Source organism: Lontra canadensis, unplaced genomic scaffold (genome assembly GCF_010015895.1).
Source record: "Lontra canadensis isolate GAN:19392208 unplaced genomic scaffold, GSC_riverotter_1.0 scaffold85, whole genome shotgun sequence".
In the NCBI taxonomy this organism is placed as follows: Eukaryota; Metazoa; Chordata; class Mammalia; order Carnivora; family Mustelidae; genus Lontra; species Lontra canadensis.
This window is the reverse complement of record NW_022631079.1, coordinates 4041979-4069477: the sequence shown is the minus strand read 5'-3', so window position 1 is coordinate 4069477 and position 27499 is coordinate 4041979. Positions and strand designations below refer to the sequence as shown.

Sequence of the window (27499 nt, the reverse complement as noted above, 5' to 3'; positions counted from 1 at the left end):
TTTCTTTGTTAGTGTCTATTTTCTAAAATGTCTATAATAAACAGATTTTACTTTAACAAAATAAATTTTGTTTGCTTGTTTGTTATTTGATTTAAGAGACTATTCCCAAGCCTATTTTAATCCAGAGAAAGGCAGTGCAGTTTGGGAGCAGAAAGAACCACAGGGATAGCCTACCTCAGGGCAGGGTTCATTTGCTGAAGGAGGGCTGATTCCAGAATGCTGTCGTCCTCGAGGACTGAAGCAGGAGAGGAAGCCGGACACTGGTCACACGCAGCTTCCCCTGTCATCTAACAACCAGCTTCACTGCCCCAGGCCCCAGTTCTTCCGCAGCTGCTTTAATCTATGGCTACCTTTTTCCCCACCGAACCAATGGATCTCCTTAGGCACTGTTTCCCCAAGTGTGGGCTAGACTCCCCTGGGACTATGGGAGATTTTAGTGGCTGCACAGGCTACTAAATCATTCAGAGGAGTTAAATGACACAGAATCACAGGATGGGAAGTCAGTTCTTATTGCCACTGTAACAGACGACCACAAAAGTTATGGTTAAAGTCACATACGTTTATTCTCTTACGGTTCTGAAAGCCAAGATCGAGGCCAGGGAGCAGAGATCAAGGTGCCGGTTGGGCTGCATTCTTTCTGAAGACTTCTGTAGAGAATCTGCTTCCTTATGGTTCCCAGCTTCTAGGGGCTGCCTGCATTTCTCGGCTCCAAGTACATCACACCATTTCTGGGTGTTCCAAGGTGAATTTCCTTTCTCTGACTTTGACCTTCTTGCCTCCTTGTCATAAGAACCCTTGTGCTTCCACTGGGTCCACCCAGATAACCCAGAATAAAATTCTCACCTCCAGTTTCCTAACATAATGACAGGTGCAAAGTCTCTTTTGCCAAAGAAGGTAACATATTCGCAGGCTTCTGGGATTAGGACACAACATCTTTGGGGAGCCATTATACATCCTACCATGTCTCCCTACCAAATTTCTTTCAACCTTCTGGGACATAGGGCTGGCTCAGTCAGTAGAGCATGCAGCTCTTGGTTTCGGGGTTGTAAGTCCAAGCCCCGCACTAGATGTTGGCATTATTTAAAAATAAAACCTTAGGGGCGCCTGGATGGCTCAGTGGGTTAAGCCTCTGCCTTCGGCTCAGGTCATGATCTCAGGGTCCTGGGATCAAGTCCCGCATCAGGCTCTCTGCTCAGTGGGGAGCCTGTTTCCTCCTCTCTCTGTCTGCCTGCCTCTCTGCCTACTTGTGATCTTTGTCTAATAAATACATAAAACCTTTAAAAAAAAAAAACCTTAAAAAAATGTTGTTTCTTTCAAACTTCTGAATGTCGCAAGGCAAGAGTCTAACTTTGGTTTATGTCTTTGTTTCTAGCCATTGCTCATCAACCTGGCAAAGAGCGCATTTAACAAAAGAAATGAAGTTTTTAAACTCTAATGACCTGACAAGTCATGGCATCTGTTTTGTCACCAATTATGTTTTGTACTGTTATTATGTTTCTGGTGACTTTCCAGTTTTGGCAAATTATACCTCTCTTTCCGTTTATAGTAGCTGCAGGAAGTTTCTTTCTTTCTTTCTAAGATTTTATTTATTTATTTGAGAGAGACAGAGAGGGAGAGCATGAGCAGGGGGAGTAGGAGAAGGAGAGGCAGGCTTCCTGCTGAGCAGGGAGCCCAGTGTGGGACTCAATCCCAGGACCCTGAGATCATGACCTGAACCGAAGCAGATGCTTAACTGACTGAGCCATCCAGGCACACCAGCGGGAAGTTTCTTTAAAAAAAAAGTACAGGAATTGATTCTGAGACTTTTGAATAAGCAGTATTATGGATGGCATGCGGATATAGCAAGCATTGTGAATGAGAAATGGGAATGACAAAAGCTTGAGAAGTATTGCCCCGGTAGAACACCACCCTACTTAAATTTAGGGAAGAGTTTGGACATTCAGGGATGACTCTGCTCCTTGCTTAGCTCTGTACAAGGCCTTCCTTGAGGAATGTGATATAACTTCCTTTCTGCTTCCGGGCTTCTGGCTGGCTTAGACCATGGAGCCCACAACTCTTGATTTCAGGGTTGTGAGTTCAAGCCCCACCTTCAGTGTGAGGATTACTTAAAAATAAAAATCTTAAAAAAACAAACCCAATTTCCATTCTGCATCTTTGACAGTATGTTCCCTACATTCTCTACAGAGGATGGGTCAACAAGAATGGGAGAGAGAACTTCTTCTTCATTCAGGAAGAATGCAAATCAGCAATGGAAATTTGGTGGGGTATGGTTTATTGGGCATGGGCTATGGTCAAATCTCCTTGCAAGTCTTGCTGAGTGCTGAGGGTAAGTTCCTGTGCTCATGTGGTTCTCTCTCTGGTGGCTGATGACAGATAAGGACAATTTAGATAGGAAAGAGCTAGGTTCATAGGAAAAGGAACCAGAAGGTGCTTTAGAGTTCAAATAGTCCAATCCTTTCAGCTTGGAGGTAAAGGGGAGAGGGTAAGCATGGAGGAGATGGCAATGGAAGGGTCAAGGAACTTTTTATGGTGAAGACAGTTTTCCCTCAGGGACTTTACCAGGGATTTTCCCAAGAAGCTTTTGGGGTGGGAACTTCATCATTTTTTCCTTGCTGGCAACCCCAGTACCACGAGCGTCTCCTGAGTACCTACCACTTGCCAGATTGTCCCAGTGATGGGCAATACAAAGCTAGACTTTAATTTTCTCTTTGTTAAAATCACATGTCTTAGATTATTGGTCTTCTCTTAATAAAAGATGATAAAATGGTTTTTGCTTACCTTTTACATAATCTGCCTCAGAAGCAAATATTCTGCATCTTTTTAAATACTTCCTATACTTCATGTTGTCTTTATCAGATCTTTGATTACTTAGAATAACTGAGTTTTTTCAATATGAAAAGAGCTAAGTGTTTTTTTGTTTGTTTGTTTGTTTGTTTTTTTGCAACTAGAACTTCTTTCTATATATGCCTTTTGAAACTTTAAACTGTTGGAAATAAGGGTATATAGTACACCAATGCCTAAAATTCCATTTAATAATTCCGTTTAAAATATTAAACAATGTTTATGATATTTGCATTTTTCTAATTTTCTATCATACTTGTGTACTTTTTAGTAATATAAATCACATTATCTTACTAGAATATTGAAACCTATGTAGTTTCCGTATATCCCTGTGGCAAATTTCGCTGCGCAGGTAGTTAGCAGTTTTTCCTTTCTTCCATCCCAGTCCTGATTTGTTGGCCTCTGTCTTCTGTGTTTGGAGCTTTGTCACCCTACATGACTAATGAGGTGTTTTGATAGAGTCCAGGACCAGGTGTTTTTACCTATAGCAGAGTTTCCAGAGATCTTTCTTTGGGGAGGGGTGATGGTGGCAGGGCATGGAGGTCATTTGCAAATGTTTATCATTTTTTTTTAAAATATGGAACGCTTCATGAATTTGTGAGGCTTTCTCCCCACAAGGGGTCATGCTAATCTTCTATTGTTCCAACTCTAGTGTATGTGTTGCCCAAGTAAGCAATTAAAATGCTTATTTTGATGAAACTGAAGGGCACATAGTATTCCAAAAAAGTTAACTTTTTTCCCCAGCTCAGTTGACGAGTTTGGTTAAGGAAGCAATTTGTACACAGATTAAAAATGACAAAAACAAAACAAAACAATAAAAACTAACAAATAAACAGAAAGAGAATCAGACCTATAAATACAGAGAACAGGCTGAAAGGTTGTCAGAGGGGAGGCGTGAGAAGATGGGCAAAAGGCATGAAGCAGGGTGGGAGACACAGGCTTCCAGTGATGGAATGAACAGGTCCTGGGAATAAGAGACACAGCACGGGGAATAGGGTGCCTACAATACCCCCAGATGGTAACAGATGGGAGCTACGTTTACGAGCATAGCATAAGGTGTAAGCATAAGGCTAGGCTGTCGAGTTACTATATTGATACCTGACACTGATGTAGAATTATGTGTCAACTAGGTTTCAATCAAGAAAATTTTTCAATGGCAAACAAAGGTAGGAGTTACTGAAAAGCAAAGTATTGGTGCCTTTATACTTCACTGAAAGTTTTAATGATGGCACAATATTATTGTCATGCTTCTTTTCATTTGGACTGGCTCTGTGGGGCTGCAATGATGCTGATGGAGATGTTGAGATCAGAGCCCCTCTCACACTGTGGTACTGGCTGGGGGAGTATTTCATAACCACCAAGGTGTGAGTACCAGGAATCTGTTTTCGCTGGACCCCAAAGCACTTCTTAACTTCTAAAACGGAATGAGAACCACATGGAGATTTTGCAACCTCTCGGTATCAGATGAAGATGAGAGTTAAGTCAGTGGAAATGCGGAGAAACTGACTTTTCCCCTCAGGGCCATATGTACTGCGAGTGTCTGCACGGAATTCAGCGTCGGGTGGGACTAGCAATTAATTCAAATTGATGAACCCGGGTTGAGTGTTTTCTGCATTCAAGTCACCTTGCTAAGCACTGGAAAGTTAAACGGTAAAGCCGCAAACTTGGAGACAACCCAGAAGTTCCTCAGAGTGAGAAGTACCCACTCAGTGGGTAAATAAACTATAGTGGGGCCACATCCTGGATATTTCTCAGCATTAAAAAGGAGCAAATGCGATACACTTTAACAGTTAACAGTTTGGATGGCTCTCAAGTGAGTGAAACAAGCCACTATCAAAAGGTCACATACCACAAGATCCCATTTACACAAAATTACGGAGATGTAGAACAGATTAGAGGTTGTGCAGATTAAGTTCAAGGAGGGCTGGGGAGCAATGGGCATGGTTGTTAACTATGTTGGGAAAGCTGGAGGGAAATTATTGTGGTGATGGGCCATTCTGTATCTTAATTGTGGTTGTCTTACACAATCTACACCCGTGATAACACTGATATCTCTCTCTCACACACACACACACACACACACACATGCACACACGGGAGGGCAAGCAAGGTCTGAATAAGGTCTGTGGATTATACCAAGGTCAACTTCATGGTTTTGAGAGCACGCTGTAGTCATGTAAGATATTATCTTTGGGGGAAACAATGAAAAGTATGTGGGACCTTTCTGTACTATTTTTGCAATTTCACAGCCATCTATATTATTTCAAAATAAAGATTTTAAAAAGTTAAAATATTTTTAAGATTTTAAGAAACACCTAGCTCCTTTTCTCAAGCTACATTGATTAGGGAGATAGACTGAAGAGATAATTCAGGAGATGATAAAAAGTGATTTAGAAGAAGTACTAATTTGGGGGCGTGAAGTTCAAGGAAATCTTTTCAGAAATGGTAGTGTTTGAGCCAGACCTTGGAAGGTGTGGATGAGCTTTGCATAGAAGGACTACGGGGAAGTGGTCAGATGTGACCAAGGCCCTGGGTGGTCAGATAACTTCCTTGCTCTTGGATTAATGAGTCTTGAAAAGCCATTATTTTAGTCCAGTTTCGCCTCTCTGAAACTAATTATACCTCCTCAAAGAAATTCACCAAAGACTTTAGATGTGACATGGAGTTGTACCAGAAATTAATGTTATTATTTTCCTTGTTCTATACAAAATATTAATGGGATATTCAGGCTTGAGAAAGTATAGTTCCCCAGTGAGTCTGTTATGGGGTTGTGAGTTTCCTGCTTTGTGTAAATGTAAGGGTAAGAAAAAAAAAAGGAGAAACATTGTCAAATTTTTGATAACTTTATATTACAAAGTCTATAACCAAGTTCAGCATCAGTGGATTGCTAGATTCTATGCTTCCTTGGAAGAGATTCTGGTATTTCAGACAAAGTGATGAAAAATGTGTTGTAATTGACCTGACTAGCTATCTTCTACTCATCTAAATTTTTTATGCAGCCTATTGAGATCTAACTGACATAAAACATTGTGTAAGTTTAAGATACACAATGTGATGATTTGATACACTTAGGTATTGTGAAATGTTTACCACAAATAAGATTAGCACATCCTTCATCTCACACAATTACTCTTTTGTTGTTATGGTGAGAACACTAAAGCTTTCATAGCAACCTTTAAACACACAATACAAGATTGTTAACTATAGTCGCCATGCTGGAATAGAGCCCTAGAACTTGCCATCTGAGCTAAAAGTTTGTGTCCTTTGCCACATCTCTTCATTTCCCCCTCACCAAACTCCCCACCCTGCAACCACCATTCTACTCTGTTTCTTATGAAAATAATTGAGATGATGCAATGCTTTTCTTTCTCTGACTTCTCTCATTTAACATAATGCTCTCAAGGTCCATCTGTGTTGTCGTAAATGGCAGGATTTCCTTCTTTATGGCTGAGTATTATTTTACTCTGTGTGTGTGTGTGTGTGTGTGTGTGTGTGTGTTTGTATACACCATTCATCCATTCATCTGTCAATGAACCCTTAGTTTGTTTCTATATTTTGGCTGTTGTGAATACATTTTTAAAAAAGATTTTATTTATTTACTTGACAGAGAGAGAGATCACAAGTAGGCAGAGGGGCAGGCAGAGAGAGAGGGGGAAGCATGCTCCTTGCTGAGCAGAGAGCCCCATGTGGGGCTCGATCCTAGGACCCTGAGATCATGACCCAAGCCAAAGCCAGAGGCTTAACCCACTGAGCCACCCAGGCACCCCTGTTGTGAATAATTTGACAATGAACATGGAAGTACATATATCTTCTTAAGACAGTGATTTCCATTCCTTTGGATATATACCCAAAAGTAGGATTGCTGGGTCACAGAGCAGTTCTGTTTTCTCATCTCATTTTGATGGTTAGAGTTTATAAAAAATACAACAACCTCCCTACCCCCCAAAACCCCGAGGCATTTTCTCATCTCTTGCCTTAATTTTCCAAGTAATTGTGGTCTAGGGTAGTACAAACATGATTTTCTCTATGGTGTCACAAGGACATTTATATACCATTTGGACACATTTATACAGATACATACTATTAGACATCCAGGATTAAAATCATGACTCCTTCACTTGTGCAATCTGAGGAAAAGTTGTCTTTTATATCTCATTATTCTGTGTCTCATGTGACCATAGTTCTATCCCATAGGCTTATAAGTTTTAAATGAGGGATTTCCTATAAAACTCCTGGCAAAAAATGCACTATTATTCAGACCTATCATAGTCAATGTATTTGCTACCATATGCAGAGCAAAAAAGCTAAAAGAAAGTAGTGGTATTGGTAAAAAAGTGTTCTTTCCTTCTGTACTTCATAGCTTGTTGATTTACAGCAGAAAAGTTTAGGGTATTTAAAACACACTTTTTCTTGAAATGCAATGCACAAAACAGAGAAAGTGCACACATTGCAAAGGTATAGATTGATAATTTTTTTAAAAGACTTTTTTTATTTGTTTGTCCGAAGGAGAGAGCAGAGAAGGGGGAGCCGCCGAGGGGGAAAAGCAGTCTCAGCAAGGAGCCTGATGTGGGACTCGGTCCCAGGACCCTGGGATCATGACCTGAACCCAAGGCAGATGCTTAACCAACTGAGCCACCCAGGCGCCCCGTCTGTATGATATTCTTTACAGCAATGTGTATAATTACAAAAGATCCTAATCCACCTGAATTTCTGTTGATTATGAATTTCCATGTAGTCTATAATAACGTTCCAAGTGAACTGATAGAGAAAGGTCTCCAAGATATATTAAGTGATCAAAGTCAAATGTGAAGAAGTAGGTGTAGTATGGTACATTTAGGTGAAAAAACCCAATGAGTTCTATGAATCTATTTGAAAATGTTCACTACAATCCATAGAAAGTCCTCAAAAACACTGTAAGAAGGAGTTGTCTTTGAAGGGGAGACTGTGGGGCCTGGAGCCAAGGCAGGGAGAGGGACATACTTTTTATTATATTCTCTATTTTCATCTTTTGAGTTTTGTGCCTGTCTGTGGTAGGATGGATTCTTTCCCACTTCTGCACTCCCGTATCACAGCATTCTGGGTACACATTCTTTGTCCTGTAGTTTGAGCATCCTTCCCCCATAGGCGAGGCTGACTACCCCACCCCACTGGGGACAGGCTTGACTGTGTGATTGGAGGCAGGGAAAAGTGTGGGAGCAGCGGGGCAGCCAGCAGAGTTGTAAACACACTGCTGTGATTTAGCTAGTCCTCTCCTGCTCTTGGAATCTACCCTGGGAAGAACAGAGTCCCGTTAGCTCCTCGTTCCAGAATGAACTGGCATGTGCCGCAGACCAGGACCCATCCCACAGGGTTGAGCGGGGCCCTGGTGATCCCAGTGCAAGGCAGAGCCGCCCCAGTCAAACCGCAGGGTTGTGAGCACGACAAAGGAATGTTCGCTGTTGGGAGCCAGTGGGCTCCTCACGATTATTTGCCGCACAGTGTTACTATAGCAATAGCCGAGTTAGATAAATCCTCTTAGGGGCTCTCTCAAATGACCTCCACTTAACTAGATTCCTATAGGAACCAATGCCTCTTTTCTCTCTTGTAGGTATCTTAACTGATGCCCGATGCCTCTTGAATAGTCATAACAAATAAGCTCATCTATTACGGTCACATCTTTCCCCTCCTTCCAGTTGAACTGTAAGCCTACTAAGAGTTAGATGTTTGTTCTCAGACTTACTTATGCCTCTTCTATTTGTTATAATAATTATATTATTTAATGCATTTTGGTTAATTTGGTTAAATGTGACTTTGAAAGACTGTATTGTTTGTATGAAAACCACATTTTCACTGGGTGTTATATGCAACTGATAAATTACTGAACACTACATCTTAAACTGATGATATACTATACGTTGGCTACTTGAATTTAAATTAAAAAAATAAAAAAGAAAACTACATTTCATTCTTCAGAAGAATTCCATAAAACTCACTTAAAACTGATAAGCTTGGATAGTCTAATCTTGGTAAATAAAAGTTATATAAATATGGATGGATTTGCACTTCAAATGGCTTCCCAAGTGTATTAAAATTGTTATTCTTTTGAAAGACATTATAATTAAGGTTAAAAATGATGAGGTATGAATTATTTATTAAAGAATGATTATGTGGTATTTGACATCCAAAAGACCCTGGTCTGACATGCAAATATTGGGGGGCTAACATACATTACTTTTTAAAAATTAACTGTGGGAGGTATGTACATTCCTTGAGGGACGTAAACAGTTTTCCGTTAGTGACATCTTCACAGAGGGTAAAGAACTTTTCCAAGTTTCCACCGCTCAGGAATCCAGAAACAGACACAGAACTTCATGCTGCTCTTGGAAATCTGTACTAAATCCTAGAATCAACGTCTGGCATCATTTAGAGAATGAAATAGAGCAAGACTTGGAATATTCCTAGCTCCACCCCCACCCCCCATAGGCTTTCTGGAAGCTGCTTTAAATGTCATTTGGGTACAAGCAATAGTATAAATCCCCCTTTGACCACGAAGACACTGCTGGTGATCAGTTTAACTTATCTTTAGGGCAAGACACGAGAGATTTATTTCTTATGTGTTGTAACTTCAGAATAATCAGTAATTCAGCATATACTACCTAGTCCTTCGTGGGAAAACTTCCATTTTGTTAATCTTTTCCAGTGTGATGTTCTCTTTCCTACTGGATGTGGGCTGGAGCTTATTTTCATGGCCTGTTTACAGATGGCCATCATGTCTCTGGCCCTAATGGTAATTTCAAGTAGGTCATAAGATCACCACCTCCCAAAATATATTCCCAAACGGCTGCCTTTGCAAAGTCTCTCCTTTTAAGAAATTGAATTTAATGAGGAAAGAAAAAGTCCTCTTTGAACTACTCTCCCAAGGGCATATTTCACAGAGGTGAAAAATGGGGCCTCCCCTGACTGAGGGGGGAAGGTTGGAGATTTCTCAGCTGATGAGCAGCACAGTTGAAATAACTGCTAGCAGGGATGTCGGGTAAGGGAAACCCTTAGCAACAGCAAATGAGTTGAAGGACACCAGAGAAGGCCTCCCTGCTGACCAGTCTCTTTCCCAAAGCCTCCCCTGGGCTGGCAAGCAACTTTTAACCAAGAAGGAATTCCTTGCCATCAGGAGTATGACTTCATCAAGGCTATGATCTTACTATACACTCGCTGGGGAGCGTCCATGCCCCAGATGAAATCGAAGTGGTTCCAGTCAGGCAAGAGGTCGAAGTACTGGAGATTCCCGATTTGGGGGATTACCCTGGCCACATCCCGGAGCGTCACAAGGACGTCATGGCCACCAGCCCACATAGCAGTAGGCACCTTCATGGCAGTCAAGTCATAGAGTGGGGGACGGCTCTACAGAAGAGAGAGAAAGAGCGTTTGTGAGAAAAATCTCCTTACGGCAACAGATGGGCTCAACTACTGGGCTCAGCATCGACTACAAGTGCAGCTCTGTCAGGCATTGAGGGAAGTAGAAATAATGCCTGCAATGGTCCGTATCTTCAAGGAGTGTGAAGGAAGGACGCAAGATAGGTCAACAGACATTTGCTACAAAGTAGGGTATGTCAAATGCCACTAAACGCTCCCCAAATACAATGGCAGTGAAGGTGAAGAAGACACAACTTCTGACTGGGGGCTTCTGAGGAAGAGGAATCATCTGAAATGACTCTGGAGGGACTGTTGGATTCTGTCACATAGGGATGAGGGTGAGAGGGCTTCCAAGCAGGTAGCAAGAACACGTACACCACGGTCATGATGGCAAGCTATCCAGAGAACCCAGGGATGAAACTGTGTGAGAGAATGCAGGAGGATAGAAGATTGGAGACAGATAGTCAAGGGCCAGGCTAAGGTATTTTGACATCTTTCAGAAGTTTGGGAGGATGAGGCAGGGTCATTTCTCAGAGCTCTCTCTGAGGGTAACTGTAAGGGCCATCGGTCTGAGATGCCTTGAGGAAGGAATAGGCTGGAGGTAGATTCTGGAACAATCTAGACATGCAGCAGGGATGGTCCAGAGAAGGGATAATTGAAGCTATAGGAAGGACTACATTCTCCAATGGAGAAAGGGAGAGAGGAGGAAGGCTGATCATTTGTGAATGGGGGTGATAGAAAGCCGCCAGTGGCGACGGAGGATGAAGGAAATAATCAGAAAGAGAAGGGAAAACTCAAGATCACCGCATTATGGAAGTCCGGGGTGGGGGAGTGAATGGCAAAGGGGCCGTGGGAGCTCAAAGAACATACATTGGAGCAGGCCACTGGATGTGGCGGTCAAAAGGCACAAGTGATTTTAAATGAAGTAGCTGTAATAGAAAGATGAAGACCCAAACTCCAGCTCTGGGGTTCAGGAGTGAGTGGAAGAGGGGAAGAAGTGGAGAAACTCACCCTTTCAAATATTTAAAAAAATGTTGATTAAAATGAGATAGTTGGAATGATGAGTGATAGAATCCATAGGTTGATGGAAGGCTTTTTTGTTTATTTTTCATAAAGAACAGCAATTCATTTAAGAGTGTAATGGGAGGGGCGCCTCGGTGGCTCAGTGGGTTAAGCCTTTGCCTTCGGCTCAGGTCATGATTTCAGGGTCCTGGGATCAAGCCCCACATCGGGCTCTCTGCTCACCAGGGAGCCTGCTTCCCTCTCTCTGTGCCTGCCGCTCTGCCTACTTGTGATCTCTGTCTGTCAAATAAATTAATAAAATCTTTTAAAAAAAAGTGTAATGGGAACCAGGAGAAAGAGGAGATAAGAAGAGATGGGGCCAAGGGCACAGGCCCACAAACTTGGGAAATAAGTGGATCTTCATTTTCTGAAAGAGGAAGGAAGAAGAGAAGGGGACAGCGACATTTTAAGATGCATAAGGGGGACTTTAAGAAATTTCATTCATGCAACAAGTAGGTGTTAAGGGCCCAGGAAGTGCCAGGTCCTCTCCCAGGTGAGAAAACACCTGGTGAACAAAACAGAAGGAAATCTCTACCCTCGTGGAGCTTACACGGGTGAGTCTCCTTATTCTCGATAAAATGCGACAGGCTCAAAGACTGGGCTGGGAACTTAAGAAGACGACAAAGTAATGAGGCTAGAATATAATAAAAATTGACTTCAAGTGACCTAAAATCATACTCAAAGCAAACAGGATCAGCCTGGACACAGATGGAACCAGTGAACCATAGAGAAATTCTAAGGACGCTGACCCTCCCACACACTTAAGTCAGTGCGTTGTATCCTTCAGTCTTACAATTTTATTCATCAATTTTGCCTCAATATAGCTGAAAAAGAAAGAGCTTGACTAACAATGGTCTTAAGTGTATGGGTGACATTTTTATTTCATTTTCTTGTAAACGGAAACGATTTATAAATGTAATATGCTCATTAAAAATAATGGAAGGAAAAAGAATTATGTCAAATCCAAATTGAGAGTCTCCTTAATTCCTTCACATTCTCCCCATTCAGTCTGCCTTTCTTCCCCTTTCTGAAGGTAATTCTTTTCGCATTTGTTGTGGCTGTTGTTTTTTATTTTTTTATTTTGTTTTTTGTTTTTCTGTTTTCCTTTTTTTCCTGGCCTTATTCTAAGCATTTGCAAATATATGCATCTGTGAATATATACAGTCCGAGGGGCACGGGCAAACGTCTGGGGGTAGTGGTGACTTCTATATCTTGATTGTGGCATGGTTACACAAATGAGCGTGTTTGCCAAAACTCACTGAATTGGAAAATTCGTGAATTTCATTGTATGTAAATTACACCTTAATCAAGCTTAACAAATAATAAAAATATACATAGCTTTCTTAGTTGTCCTTAGGGCTAGTAGAATCATTTGTCCCACAATTCAATCCATTCACTAATGGAGAAATCGGCTGGTCTGATTGACTGTTTCAATGCTTAGAAACAATATAATTGGTCTATATTTGCACTAATAAATTGCCTTCAATACATCAGTCTGGGAAAACATTGGGAAAATTTAATTTAATGTGTTTGGTTTATATGGAGAAGCCCAGCTCCTGAATTTGAGGAAAGAAATGGGGGCAACAGGATTTATCGCAGGAACAGAAGGCCTAAATGAGTCTACAAACTTTAGTGTGGAATATCAGATGGAAAAAAGAGGCTAACGGGTGTCTGAGTGGCTTGGTTGGTTAAGCAACTGCCTTCGGATTAGGTCATGATCCCAGGGTCAGTGGGATCGAGTCCCACATTGGGGTCCCCCTGCTCTGCAGCGACCCTGCTTCTCTTTCTCCCTCTGCCTGCTGCTTCCCCTGTTTGTGTTCTCTCTCTCCATCAAGTAAATAAATGAAATCTTTTAATAAACAACAACAACAAAAAGTGGCTAAAAATGGCTCAACTCATCATGGGTGGATAATATTCTTTTAATTTTCATGTGGGATCCTATATTTTTTTCTGTTGCTATCAAGAACTGGGTATTCATTTTCCCTGTACACTTTTATAGATTTTTAAAAAACAATTTTCATTATTATACAGTCAACAAAAAATATGTTAAAAACCACCTGCGTGGCATTGGCTAGGTCTTGCGTAACTGTACATGAAAAAGCAAGATTAAAAATTGTGTGAAAGCAGTGACACCGGGACGACTGGGATAAATGCCGTCAAATATTGATACATCTTGTGTTCTGTGGGTGGAGGGATTATACATTATTTTAATTCCTTCAGACATGCTTCTTTTATTTCTATCCTATTTATTTTTAGATGTTCTGCAATGAATGCATATTTAAATTAGTCACTTTTTAAAAAGCTCTGTCAATGGGAATGCCACCAATCGTCAGGTTGGATTCTTTTCACTCTCCAATAATTTATTATAATGTCTCAAAGCCACCCTTCTGGGGCCGTTCCTAACAGCTCACCTGATTGTAGTGAAGCATGTTCTCTGCTTCACTTCCCCAGTCATAAGCTCTGAATTCATCAGATCTGTAAAGCTGAAATACATGTTTTTTGGAAAAAATCATCAGAGTAAGAATCACAATTGTTACCAGTAAATCTTAGAAAACCACTGTGCCCTGGGAAGAAAATAAGACTCCTGGGTCATTAGAAGTATATAAATACATTTTTACCACTAGAAGCACAAGGCCAGCAGAAACGGAAGCAATGACTGCCCTTGGTTTGAAGGGACAGCTAAGGGAAAATCAGGACTCCTCAGGGGGAAGTCAGAGCTCAGGTAGTTCTCTGTCCAGGAAGGTTCCATCCCATGAGGCTTTCCCCGGTTACCTCCTGCTTCAGCTCAGGGTCTGTTTCATAAGCTCCCATCTAAGACTGGGTTCATTTTTGTCACCTACTTGGTCTGTACCATAACTTGCCCTTTTCCTTACAATCTGGGGAAATCAAACCAGAGATGGTGATGGAGACAAAGTAGAAGCCAGTTTCAAAGCCTCTAGGGGGTAGACCTGCTAACTCTCTCCTTTCAGATGTGCTGAAATAAGATCGAAGAGTCCTTCCATGGCAAAGGCACTACCTGTTTTATATGCAGGATGTTCTGCATTGATGATCCAGTGGGAGCGTGTGAAATATACACGTCCATTCGACTCTGGAGGGAAAGAAAACACATTGTAGCAAAAATCACCCAGGGAAAGGAACGATACCTCCCAGAAGCAGAGAACGAGTGTTCTAAGAGTAGCAAACCAAGATGGGGTTTGGGAAATGACGAGGCTGAATCATCTAGGTAAAGGAGGGCTCACGTCAGGCACCTGACTGTGAGTAAAAGCATGGGTTGCTTCAGCGCAATCCTGCACCAGCTCCGGGGTAATTTGCGAGCAGGGTTTCGGGGTGTGGAGGGGTGCTGTGCGCATGCGCATGGGTGTGCCTGGTTCCGGATCGGCACTTCCCACCACCTGGGCATTGGAACTTAACTCTGTTAATTATAAGCTTTGTGACTTTGGGCAACTTGTGGGTTTCTGTATTTTCACCTATTAAATGAACATAGTAAAAATCATACTGTGCCAGGCTTTTCTGAGGCTAAAATAAAATATTGCAGAAGAAAAGCTAAATATAATCACTTCAGATGCACTGTGCTTTGGTCTTTGTAAACATTATAGAGATATACTAGTAATGGGAATCCTATGTCTTAGAACTCTGCAGAAGGAAAGTAATCTATTGAAAATATTTACTGTTGAATAAGCAGACTTTGAACAATGGTCCCTCTCCTATTTTGGTTTGGCTCAAGTTCGCCTCTTGAATAGGAATAGGGTGGGCTGGCCGAGAAGGGTGATTTGGGGACTGGCTTCACTGTATCAGCCTCGCTGGCCGTCATATGCAATGTGACAGAACTAGCCATCCAACCACAGTAGCCTGCAGATGTACACTCCTCCTCCTTGAATTCTCCATAACAGGAAACAAAGAGATGATGAAACAGCCTTGCTCATCTTTTGAGGGAGAAGAGTTCTATCTCTGTTCCATTTTGTCTTGTGCTTTCCAAGTTAAGTGGAGAGTTTTAACGGAGGCCAAAGTCACCCAACAAAGGAAGGCACAGAGGAAATAAGTTCTATGCTTATATGGACTTCTCTTCTTTTCTGTGATTTTTTTTTTTTTTTTAATGCAGGGTATCATTTCTAAAATCACATTGACTGGGGCACCTGGGTGGCTCAGTGGGTTAAAGCCTCTGCCTTTGGCTCAGGTCATGATCTCAGAGTCCTGGGATCGAGCCCCACCTCGGGCTCTCTGCTCAGCAAGGAGCCTGCTTCCTCCTCTCTCTCTGCCTGCCTCTCTGCCTACTTGTGGTCTCTGTCTGTCAAATAAATAAATAAAATCTTAAAAAAAATAAAATCACATTGACTATAGTAATGGTGGCTGATAGGGAACGTACAAAACTCCTACTCATGATGGACATCTGTTTTCCTAATATGACCATGGATGGAAGGATGAACCTACCTACTCTTCCCCCCAGTTTTCATAATCATGCACCATTGAATACTCAATCTAGGCATAGCAAATCTCTGCCTTTACAGTTTAGAAAACCACATTAGTTTATGCAGCGTGATAGATCCACCAAAGTGAGTCTAAAAAAAAGCTGGAATCTCTTAAAGCATCAAATGGCCCCGTAATCATTGTACATACCATATTCATATTTTTCTTGTTGTTTCCAGCCCATAAGGACATAAGTTCACTACATATCACCCATAATATTTTATTGTTGCAGATTTTGAGGGCGGGTTCCCTTCCTGTCTTTAGAAATACACCTTTGGTACCAAAAATACCCTGTAAAAATAAACAATAATTATCCTTTCAAGAACTGATTTCAGGCTTCATGACATTCCCTTCATCCCAGGAATAAGGATTCTTAGAGATCCATTTCCATTTGTATTTGGTGTTTCTGCTAAGGAGACTAAGTCTTTTGGGAAAAGGAACTACTTATGAATCCATCTCTATCCAGGGAAGATCAACAAATATCATTTAAAAAAAGAGATTGCAGTCAGGCTCTTCAACTCCAAATTCACTTTTCCGTGGTGGAGCTCCCCTATCCCGTCCAATCGGTGACTGCCTGCATTTCTCATTTCTCATTAACTGGCAAGAGAGGCGGAACGTTTTCTCCTTAAGGCCAGACATTGCCTTGACTAGGAAGGAAAAGTAGGGTTTCCCCTACTACCCATGGGCACACTGTCTTTTTAACAGTGTCCCAGCAGAGCCCGCTCTTGGACTGGAAAGTAGACCGTGGCGTTCGTACTGAGGGAAGGGGACCACTGCACAGAAAATACTTGAAATCACGGGATGCAGCACAGTTAAAACGTGTAGGGTTTGAGAGAGTAAGCTTGGGCGCGGGGCGCCCAGTTGGAAGGACTGGAGTTTCTGGCCACAGACATGAAATGGTGGGAGGGATCAGGGAATGGCACTGAAAGGGGCAAGAAATCTGACAGTCAGTGATAGGAAACTGAGATAAGCCTCAGACCCTACCTATGCTCACAAAGCCATATTTTATAAAAATGACGTAGAGACAGATGTATCTGCCTCCCAATGTAATGTAACTATTTTGTCTGCTCAACTCTACCCAAATGTAGAAAACATCCCAAACTAACTGATATTAGTTACATTTTGGCAACAGAACCATCAATCCCGCAAAAGGGAACTTGCATCACCTGAGCTTAAAGTAAACAACACAATAAACTATGCAACCAATCATTAGGTTCTATGGAAATTCATCCTTGTGTTCGCCCACAAATAATTTTTTTTTCCATTCTCACCCCTTCACCTTAAGCCAGGCCTCATTTTACATGTGAATTACTGTGAAACCCTTATCGGTCTACTTGATTTCATTTTGACCCAAATCCATTTTAGCTGACGCCCCAAATCGAAGGGGCAATTTTGCCAAAATACTATGTTTATCATGGCAATGACCTTTTTAGAGAAAGAAAAAGCAAACAGAAAAAAAAAATAAATAAAAGACTTTTGATGGATAAAGTCCCAAATTCATAATTGGCAACCAAAGTACATCTTCAACCTTGGAAAATAACCAATAAATTCTGAACAAATAATTGAGCTGTAAGACATTTAGATTTTGGAATCTTAGCCTTGGTACATTAAAGCAAATTCTCCTACAGGAAGGGGTTGTAGTATTCAGGCCCATCTAATATTAAAGTCAGAAATGTCAGGGATTATAGGGAACTTGAAAAATGTCTTCCATTTGGGCATTGTCAATTTACTGACCTGCCCAGTGGAATAAGAATGGAATGAGAAAACTGCAGTGGACTTTAAGCTACACTGCGCTCACTTCAGCTAGAAATTCTGACGTATACTCAGATCTGTTAATGACTGAGTATAGTAAGTTATATATGGGAATCGTAGACATGTATGTGGGTACACACACACACACACACACACATACACACACACACAAGCACATGGTCACAGAGTCTGGTTTCTACAGATTTCATGTAAATTTCCTACTTTGGCACTATTGCTTCATAATAGACTTTAAAATAGTAAGGATATACGATCCAAAATGGGATCCTCAGAGACATTTTGGCAAAAATGAGGAGCCTACCTTGATTATGGAAGTTGGAAGTAGAAAAAACCTGGTAAAAATGCCCGTGGGATATTTGAATGAGACCACAGGACCCAAGGCAAAATTCATTTTGATTCTTTGTGCCAGTTCAGGCATGGTGGAAAAGGCTACAAACCCTAAGAGAACAGGAGACAAGACAATCTTGTAAAAATTAGAAAATACTGAGGCAATGTTTCTACCAACAACAGTGGGATTCTGCTTTGACACTTTTTTCTTCTGTTGCAATAATCCCACGGGTGAACTGAAAACTCTTCAAAGTTGTTCTGTAAAGATAATATGCCCTTAGTCCTGTCTGCTCTCCTGTCCATTTTTCTTGTATTCTAGACAATTCGACTTCCTTGGGGAGAGTGAGGGATAAGCTGCGTGAGCCTCCACTGCCGAGGGGTCCCGGGGACAGCTTCACCCCCCAGTGTGGGCTAAGTGCTGGCAATGCTGTCATTTTACCCCAACCCTGAGATGCCAGGGTGAGTCACAGAGCTTCCAGAAGTAAACAGTTGGTTCACGGGAGGGGAACGCATCAGTTCTTGATGCGGTGTTATCCAGTGATCCCGCAGTTGCTTTTTTCTCACAGTGCAAAGAGATGTCATCCCTTCCAGTGCTTTACTGGGTGCTGACCGACCTCTAGAATGTTCCCTGATTTCTCTCAGTCCCCTGTGGTCCTGGTAAGGACCAGCCATCTCCATCCGCTTTGACTTTTCAGCAACAGCATAGCAAGCATTTCAAGCCCCATAAGGATAAGAGTGGAGAACAGCACTGCATGGGCAAGGATGTGGTCTATCTGTGTATTTTGGTTCCCTGAGATGCCTTTCTGGGGCCCCCACTGTGTGTAAGCGTGTGTGTGTGTGCGCGCGCGTGCGTGCACATGCCCGCGCACACAAGCACGCACACCCTTGCTTTTTTTTTTTCTTCCCGAAAGTCTTGTTGAAACACTGAAACCGTCTTGGCCAGAAAAAGAACTGACTTTATATTAATTGGCTGAGCAATTGATACAAAGACTGAAACTCGTATACTGGTCTAACACTCCCTGTAGAAGATCTCTGGAAGTGTGTGGAGGTGAGTTGTTCTGTGCTCACACTGACTAGCAGTGTGAGTCGGAGCCTGGGTTGCTAAATGCCTTGCGAAGAGTGGGTCCTTCCCACATAACAAAAATTGCTCTGCCCCAAATGCAGAGGATGTCCACTGAAAAATTCATGCCCTACATACAAGGCAGAGCAATGCTGATCAGATATTTTCTGTTTTCTTTGCAGATCAGATGTAAGAGCACATCTACATCCTGCCCACTTTCTAGACCCTGTTCAAGCCATCCCTTCTCCATCTGGTTCCTCCATATGCCCAAACCCCCTCACTGGGAGCAGGATGGGGGGTACAGATGGACCTAACCTGAACTGTGTCCTTAAAATTGGAAGTTTTAGTGGAAGATCACTAACAAATTCGCAATATTCATATAATGGATTCCACTAAATTTTTATTTGGAGCTGTATTTTTTATTTCTTTTGAAAAGATCTAGGAAATCATTAGGAAGTACATTTTCAAAGAGAAGGATCTTGGACTTCTAAACATTTTCTGCATAGTACTTGCATTAAATTGCTAGTCCATAAATACTAAATTGCACGTTAAATAGATAAACCCAGTTGATGTATGCTTTTGTGTATCAACTAAAAAAAAAAAAGTGACCATAGGGATGCCTGAGTGCCTCAGTTGGTTAAATGTCTGCTTTGGCTCAGGTCCTGATCCTGGAGTCCCGGGATTAAGACCCGCATTGGGCTTCCTGCTCAGCCAGGAGTCTGCTTCTCCCTCTCCCTCTGCCCCTGCCCTTTCTCATGTGTTCTATCTCTCAAATAAGTAAATAAAATCTTTTAAAAAAAAGTGATCGTATTATTTTCAATACATTTAAATGTAAGTATAACCTCACCCTTTTTACTATTTTTTAAAATCCCAAATGGGTTGTGAGGAAGGTATGATCGACACGTACTCATTCTTCAGGGATATTTCATGTCATTAGGTTTTACTAGTTTCATGCAGAGGGGACCTAGAAACTTACTCTTTGGAAATATGTTAGATTTGGGGCACATGGAAATTCTATCACCATTACAAAAGTGCTGTGGTAACCAGAAACGGAGGAAAGATTTGCCCAACACACAGTTTCTGAAATTCAAGAAAGGTGAATGCCTGCGAGGCCCTGACCCTTGTAAAACATTGAAGTTTGTAAACATACCTATTGTAGTGCCAAGTGAGTGCCCGATGAAATACAGCTTCTCCTGACCGGTTTTATTTATAATTAAGTCTACTATTGCTGGGAGATCGTATTTGGCCATTTCATCAAAACTGCAAAATGAAAGAGGGGCTTGTAAATACTTGCCACCAAGTTGAACACTCAGAGCACCCGTTCACCTATGTTTCATGCCCAGAATGCTGGCGGGCACTTCATTCTTTATCCAATTACACGTGGGCTAGTGTGGCTTCTGTTTGCTGCATTTCTGTGTGTAATTGTCTAATAGCAGGACTGATTTCAAGCCTTGTGTGTACGGTCTGAAAGCCAGTCCTCCCCTTCCTCCTCCCATCCCCTCCCTCTTCCCCTGCTTGGCCTGTCTCTTCTTCAAACAGCCACAGGGCCCTTCCAGACCTTCAGGTTATAGAACACTCAGCTTTGGAAGCAGAACTGGAGGCGGATCATGACTCTGGATGAGAAACTCTTGATACATTACTAAAACGCTCTGAGCTTCAGTTTGCTCCTCCGTGAAATGACCATCATGCCCATTTGGGAGCAGGCCTGCTCAAGGGACTGGATGACAGGCAAGGCATGACTCAGGTGCACCTGCTGTTGATGTTTCTTCCTGTATCAAAGATCTGTTCCGTATCTACCAAAATGCCACAGCACCAGTTCAGCTGGCATTAACGCAGGAGAACAAAAAGACCTTCAAAATACTTGGTGGCTCCAGGTAGCCTATGGGCTCGAGGGTTGCTTATCAAAAGGACACGTAAGGAAATCTGTAGGCTGACGCTCCCCAAGTATAAGAAAATTCTTGTGATGTCTTACAGCAAACAAGTTCCAAGCTCCCTGCCAAGGGGCAGCGACGCAAAATATTTCCTGATGTTTGTTCCTGCCCAAAGGCTCTGACCCTAACAATTTATTCTACCCTTCCTTGATTCTCCACCTGTCAGTGGGTGCTGAATATTTCATCAGCATGGTAGGAATGCACACTCTGTTCTAGCAGCAGGCTTGCAAACCAACAAGGAGCTTAGCCTTGCAAAGGGAAGTATCTTGCAAGAATCAGCCTGTCCTCTGGTGACAGCAGAAATACTTTCAGTAAAAGATGGAGGTAGCATATGAGGACATTGTTCTCTATGGCCCTCAGCAAGGTTTTAAAGACCTCATATTGGGGTTCTCTTGGAAATGGTATCTACTACAGTTACAACCAGAATTTCTCTAAATGAAATATAGTACTGGCACACACCATCTTTGTCCAAGAGAAAAGACCTGGATTAGCAGCGCTAGAATGAATAGAAGTTTCGCGAAGACAGGCACTTTTCTCACTCTTGAGTGCTCAGAGCCTATAACTGTACATACAGTAGACACTCAGCAAACATTGATTGAATGAGTATGTGCCCTGGTCACAGGAATTCCCTGAGCTGTCTCTTGGGACATATTTATATTGTATAGTATTGGATAGAATTGGATGTTAAAAAACCATCTCGTTAAAATGATGTAACTAACTTGTGGGCCAATCAGTGGAAATCTAACTTCCTGCTGTTTCTTTGCTTTGAGATATTAGTAGAAACTACAAGGAACTATGTGCCTTCCAATGTTATGGATTATTATTAATATCACCCACACTATTATATTCAAAGAAATTGTCTCCAACTTTCCACATGATTTTTCTTAGATGAGGCTTACCTAAAGGCCCAGAATTTTTCTTCATTGACTGACAGTGTTCTGTGTCTTCTTGACCAAGTGTTCCCCCGACTGTTTCCCATCCAGACATCATAACCTGCATCTGCTAGAAGGAACCCAAGGCTGCCATTGGCATAATTCTCCAACCAAGAGGCATTGTCTGCAAATAAGGCATGTTGCAAATACACGACTGGCCGGGGTCCTGGAAGGAGGAAGGGAGAAGAGAGAGAGGGGAGAGAAAAGAACTTATGAGAAAAAGAACATCTCAGGAACATGATAGAAACCCCTCCCACGTACACACCCCACACCAGAAGAAGCAAAACCCAAAACCAGCATTCACCTTTCCCCTTGTCATTTGTTAGAGTGGGAGAGTCACGTGTAAGTTTCTCAAGCATGTTTATTACATCTGGTGCTGCGCTGACGGATGAACATGCAGGAGCTTGTTATGGCCTCATGATACCTCTACCAAGTAGCTACTCCTTTAAGGATCCTCATTTTACAGCTGCAGAAACTGAGCTTTGAGGTAGTGAAGTACCTTTCCCAAGGGGCCACACGGTTAACAAGATGCAGAGCCAGGACGCAAGCCCAGTTCTCTTTCACACCGCAGTGGGTGCTGGTAAACTGTGCTCCCAGCTCTAGGAATTCACATTTGCATATCTCCGGGGTCTGATTGGCAAAGACAGGAAAATGATCATGTCTGATGGAATCCCTTGCCTCTTCCAGGGAGGAGGAGGATGGGAGCGTAAATGGACAATGACTGATTCTTCTCCAAGCTTCTAGCCAAATCCCCAGCCTCTGCTTGCCAGAGAGCATTTGAAAACCCCAAATATAATAGAATCAGCTTAACATCCCTCTGATGACTGTCAAATTCTTGAGGGAGAGGGTATTCAGGGAGATGAGGTGAACCGGCGCAGAAGGTTCCAAAAGGCACCATAATTTAGTGCGTTAAGAGAACAGGCTCTGGAGCTGGCTGGGTTTGAGTCCTGATTCTATCACTTGCTATGTGTGTGTGACTTTGAGCCTGTTACACAGCCTGCTCAGGTTCATCACCTGTAAAATGATAACTATTCATAGTACTGACCTCTTAGGGATGCCGAGAGGTTTCTCAGACATAAATTAATGTAAAGTTTTTAGAATAATACACTTAATCCATGGTTCTTAACTCCAAACCTTCCCCAAATTCTTCCTCCTTGGAAAGGAGAAAAATGCCCTCCTTTTATGGTCCCCAGCCCCCTCCCTCCAAGCCTGGTATTGCCAGATTTAGCAAAAGAAAGAAAGAAAGAAAGAAAGAAAGAAAGAAAGAAAGAAAGAAAGAAAGAAAGAAAGGAAGGAAACGAAGATTAACAGGAAGACTCAGGATGGCCTGTTGGTCTGAATTTCAGATACGGGATGAACAATTTTTGGTTAAGTACATTCTAAAGAGGAACTTGTCCGAGAAACTGATTTGTTAGTGATCAGAGAGTCAACTTCAACTTCTCCCATTTGTCTCTTAGCCTCAACTTCATCCCACGCTCAATTTTCATTCTGAATCTCTAGAATTATGCCTTTCTTTCTTGGAGGACAGAAGTCAAACAGGGCGATTTTAGCCGCGTCTGAATATGAATGGCGGGAGGGACAGCGCAGTGATGGGGTAGAGGATTTGCCCTCCTGTCTTCCCAGATACTTTGCTCCTTCTTCTCTGTTCCTCACTCATCCTGAGCTTTGCAGTGACTTGTCCCTACTTAAAGAGTAATTTCCTCTGCTTTTGCATGGCTGGCTCTTCATGCTAGACTTTAGGCCATATCAATACCATGCTCCTTCCTCCCACAAAACTTGTGTCCCTTGGATCAAAATATAGGAAGAATGTCCCAATTTTCCTTCCTGGAAAAAGTTTTAGAAATGTCAGTGTCATCTAATTTGATTTTTTAGTCCTGCCGAAGGAGGACTATTGATTCTAAAGGGGGCAAGAGAGACTTCACGCAACCCAGCCAACCTCTTTGTGAGTGAGGAAATCCCTTTCCCGGGATGCAGCAATTTTTCACATGAGAAATGAGTCACGAACGAAAGAAATTTCGGTCCCGCCTTTGCATTTACACCCCCAGCAAGCGAGCCTGTTTGCTGTCAACAAGATCTGTCTTGCCCGTCATATTTTTAGGTTCTTGGCTGTCTTCAGAAAATTGGAAAAGAAGGAGACTCCCTTTAACTGTTTAAAGACTAATCTAAGAATTGAACCAAGTTTGAAAAACCAGTCATTCTCTCAGTGGAAAGCCAGTCCTAAGGTGTAGTGATATGCGGTCCACCTTCGCAGGATAGACGCATTTCGTACCTGGGCTCCGGGCATCTCTTCGTCCATGGGGAATTCTGTTGACACTGAGGATGTACCCGTCCTGAGTGGTGACCTCATACTCTTCACTGGGGTAGCCATTATAGGTGATGATCTCACTCTGTCCCGTGAAAACACAGGCATTAGCTCTACATCTTCTCCAAAGGGTTTTGGAAAGAACTAGAACAAAGCATCTTGTGTGTGCTTATTGGGTGAATTATCTGAAATCTGTAGCCCCAGGTAACTGCAAAATTGATTTACTATGTAAAGTCTTGATTTAAAAAAATTAGCAGAATATTAAAAAATGTCTGCTATTGGCAAATTTGGGGGTGGGTAGTTGGGTAGAGATGGTATTAGGTATTGACCCATTTTTCTGACAGAACTATGTTCTCCAGCTAATTCTCGAGGCCCCTTTTGGTTGGGGAGAAGGTGGTCATATATAATATCCAAGGGGCTTAGAATAGAAATTTTTCATATTTTGAAATATAAATTCAAACAAGGAGGTTGCCTATAAATTCTTTTTTGCTTTACATTACTGGAAAGTGTTATTTACTCAGCCAAAAGGGAAGTTCTCCCTAGCTTGACTCTCAGAGAAACCTTAAATATCACCTATGTTTTATCTGTTCCCTTATTTGAGACTTTCTGCTCTCATAAGACCATGCATCTGCCTTATGTGATGTCCTTTGGGACTTGGCATGACTTACAATATTCATCCACACTTCAGGATTCGCTTCATTTTCCAAATTAAAGAATCTACCAGCATTTAAAGTTCCACAGATCAAACAACAGGTTGTTGTTAAAACCAGCCACATCGTGGGAATGCCTGACGTAAGACATTTAATAATCACAGATTAATCTTAGACATCAATGTTGCTTAAGAAATGAAAATAGTGCCCTACTGCAAACTGGACGGACATCCTAGGGACACTGAGAAACTGTGGGAGGGAGCAAACAAACACAGTGAGCTAATTCTGAGCGTCGGAATCCATTCTTCGCATAGAAAGTGCTTTGACCCAATCCATTTCTTGCAAGATATTTCATCAAGCACCAAGACTTATTGTTTTGGTTGTCCTTTAATCAAAGGTTTTCAATTATGTCTAGTCTTTGCTCACCTGCAAATTGCCAGGATACCTGAAGACTCAGAGGACAGGTGTCCAAGCCACAGCAAAGGGAAAAGGGGCGTTATCCTCTACTCTAACTGGCCTCCCACAAAACAAACAAGAACAGTGAGCAGAGAGGAGGAGGATGGGTTTCCAGTGACGGGATTATTTCTCTTGTTGACACCCAGAGGGGAAGGTGGCACATTTAAATGTACAATCTCTTTCTTGGCAGGGCTTAAAACAACCTCTGCCAAGGCAGACCAACCTCATGGCAGTCCAGACTGACCCTCGTATGACACCCTCCCCACCCGCACTGTGACCTGACTTTGAGGTCCAGCCTCACCACTGACAAGATTTCTGACCTTGGGCAAGTTATTTTGCAGCTTTGTCTCTTGGTTTCCTTGTGGGTGAAATTAGAATAATAATGTAACCTGTCTTGCTAATTTGGGCCATTCTAACTGGTGTAAGGTGATATCTCAATGTGGTTTTAACCTACCCTATGGGGTTTACAGGAAGGATTAAATGACCTACAAAGCAAGAAACAGGTCAGTCCTCTCACTATTTTTCCTAATCTGAGAATGAGCCAGAAAGTAACATCAGAGAGCTGTAACAAATTAATGACCGACTTCTAGAAATTTAGAGCTTTACTTCTGAAGATTTTAAATAGCTTCCCATGCATTTGCTGTCCGGTTGAAGACGATTTTATATCTGCAAATGTTATATTATTTAAAACATTGTTAAAACTAGCAACAGCTAATATCTACTGAGTGCTAAAGCTTGTGCAGAGAACGTTTCTAAATACCTCAGGCGTGTTATTTAAATCTCAGAGAAACTCCATCAAGTGGGTCCTATCATCCTAACCTTATGGATAAAAATACCCAAGGCTTAGAGAGATTTCAGATCTGCCCAGGTCACAGAGCCCACAGGTGCCAGAACTGGGTGGAGAAGGCAGGCAGCCTCCCAGCAGCACCCTTGGATCTGACCATCACCCCAACCCACCTCCCAGTTGTGATAGATCTTGACCTTACCTAGCTCAATGAGCGCCCTCTGTTCCAGAAGACTCCGTACCGACTAGGAACCTCTAAAATTCTGGATGTGACATCAGGTTGAAGAACAAGATGTAGTTGCAGTGACAGTTAGCAGCTAGAGAGAGCAGAGACCGGAAGCCCATGGCAATGAGGAAACCCCGGGCTGTGGCGCCGCCCAGGGCGTCTTCCTGACGCACCAAATGCCCTGATGTGCTTGCAGATTGGGAAATAGTGGTCTGCGGGGTGCCAAGTAACCAGTATGACTGAATCCTTTATGTTTCCTTGGAGTGGCAGCCGCTGTCAGGAGGGTTCAGCTATCTTTTCCAAGCCTGGCATGAAATGGGGAAGTCGGATGGACTCGGGATCCTAATGGACAGAACCAGGCATAGAAGCAAAATCTACCTCCTCAACACCAGACCATTTCTGTTGGAGTCAGACGAAGCGAAGTCTGGAAAAGCACTGATGTCAACCGTGTGGTGTGGAGGGGGGTGATTGACTGTGGGTTAAATGGTGAGGATGAGGCCACCCTGACTCCCAGCTCCCGAGGCCGGCAGGACCTGGAACCAGCAGAGCATCAGGGGAAACTGACACATACGTCCAAGGGAGGCAGTGACCCTTGTGGGCACTGAACCACAGACCCAGTTCACCTCGAATTAAAGCAAAGCAGAAGCAGGCACGCCCCGGGGGCTCGGTGGGCCGAGGGTCCCACTCTTGACTTTGGCTCAGGTCATGATCTCAGGGTCTTGGGATTGAGCCCCCACATCGGGCTCCTTGTTCAGTAGGGAGCCTGCTTCCCTCTCTCCCTCTGCCCCTCCCCCTGTTCTCACTCTCTCCCTCTCTAAAATAAATAAATAAATAAAATCTTAAAAACAAAATGTGAAACAAAAAACAAAGTAGAAGCAGAGGCCAGAGGAGAATGACAGCTTAGCTCCACTCCCTTCCCCAAACACTAGGGGAGGCACACAAGCAGGGTTTCTGTTTCACTCTGTATTCCGTACCCCTCTAGGGCCCCAGGAAGGACTGAAGCTCTCTGGGACAAGAAGTGGCGAGACAATGAAATCCTACCTAGCAGAGGGCAGTAGTTTCCGTTCTCTGAGTCTGGACTGGTTCTGCACCCCTTTCAAAAACAAAGCCTTACTTGAGTTTGTCCAAACCCTCAGATCTGTTCCATTGGAATGGGGAATTCAAGCCAGTTACAGCAACGTGGAGTGAGAAGAAGCATCTGATTGTTGGAAGAGGTGGGAGGATTATGGGTTATTCTGCCCCCCCGCCTCCCCCCCCCCTTTTAAAGATTTTACTGATTTGAGAGAGAGACAGAGACAGCGACAG

The 27499-nt window shown here is 42.6% G+C and overlaps 1 protein-coding gene across 2 annotated transcripts; it reads right to left on the bottom strand.

Annotated features, from left to right (window-relative positions):
* Window positions 1-634: 634 nt before the first annotated feature.
* Window positions 635-26201, bottom strand: LIPN (lipase family member N). Of its 2 annotated transcripts, none has more exons than XM_032883048.1 (10): window positions 26171-26201; window positions 24747-24865; window positions 24046-24163; window positions 21744-21942; window positions 20064-20173; window positions 17828-17964; window positions 15907-16047; window positions 14309-14380; window positions 13704-13775; window positions 635-853 (listed from the first exon to the last, which is right to left on the bottom strand). In XM_032883048.1, the coding sequence occupies exons 2-10, from the start codon at window positions 24852-24854 to the stop codon at window positions 683-685; spliced, it is 1128 nt and encodes a 375-aa protein (XP_032738939.1). In that variant the 5' UTR covers window positions 24855-24865; window positions 26171-26201; the 3' UTR covers window positions 635-682. The 2 variants fall into 2 exon arrangements, with proteins under 2 accessions (XP_032738939.1, XP_032738938.1); XM_032883047.1 differs by lacking the exon at window positions 635-853 and adding an exon at window positions 9819-10218.
* Between the last annotated feature and the right edge of the window lie 1298 nt (window positions 26202-27499).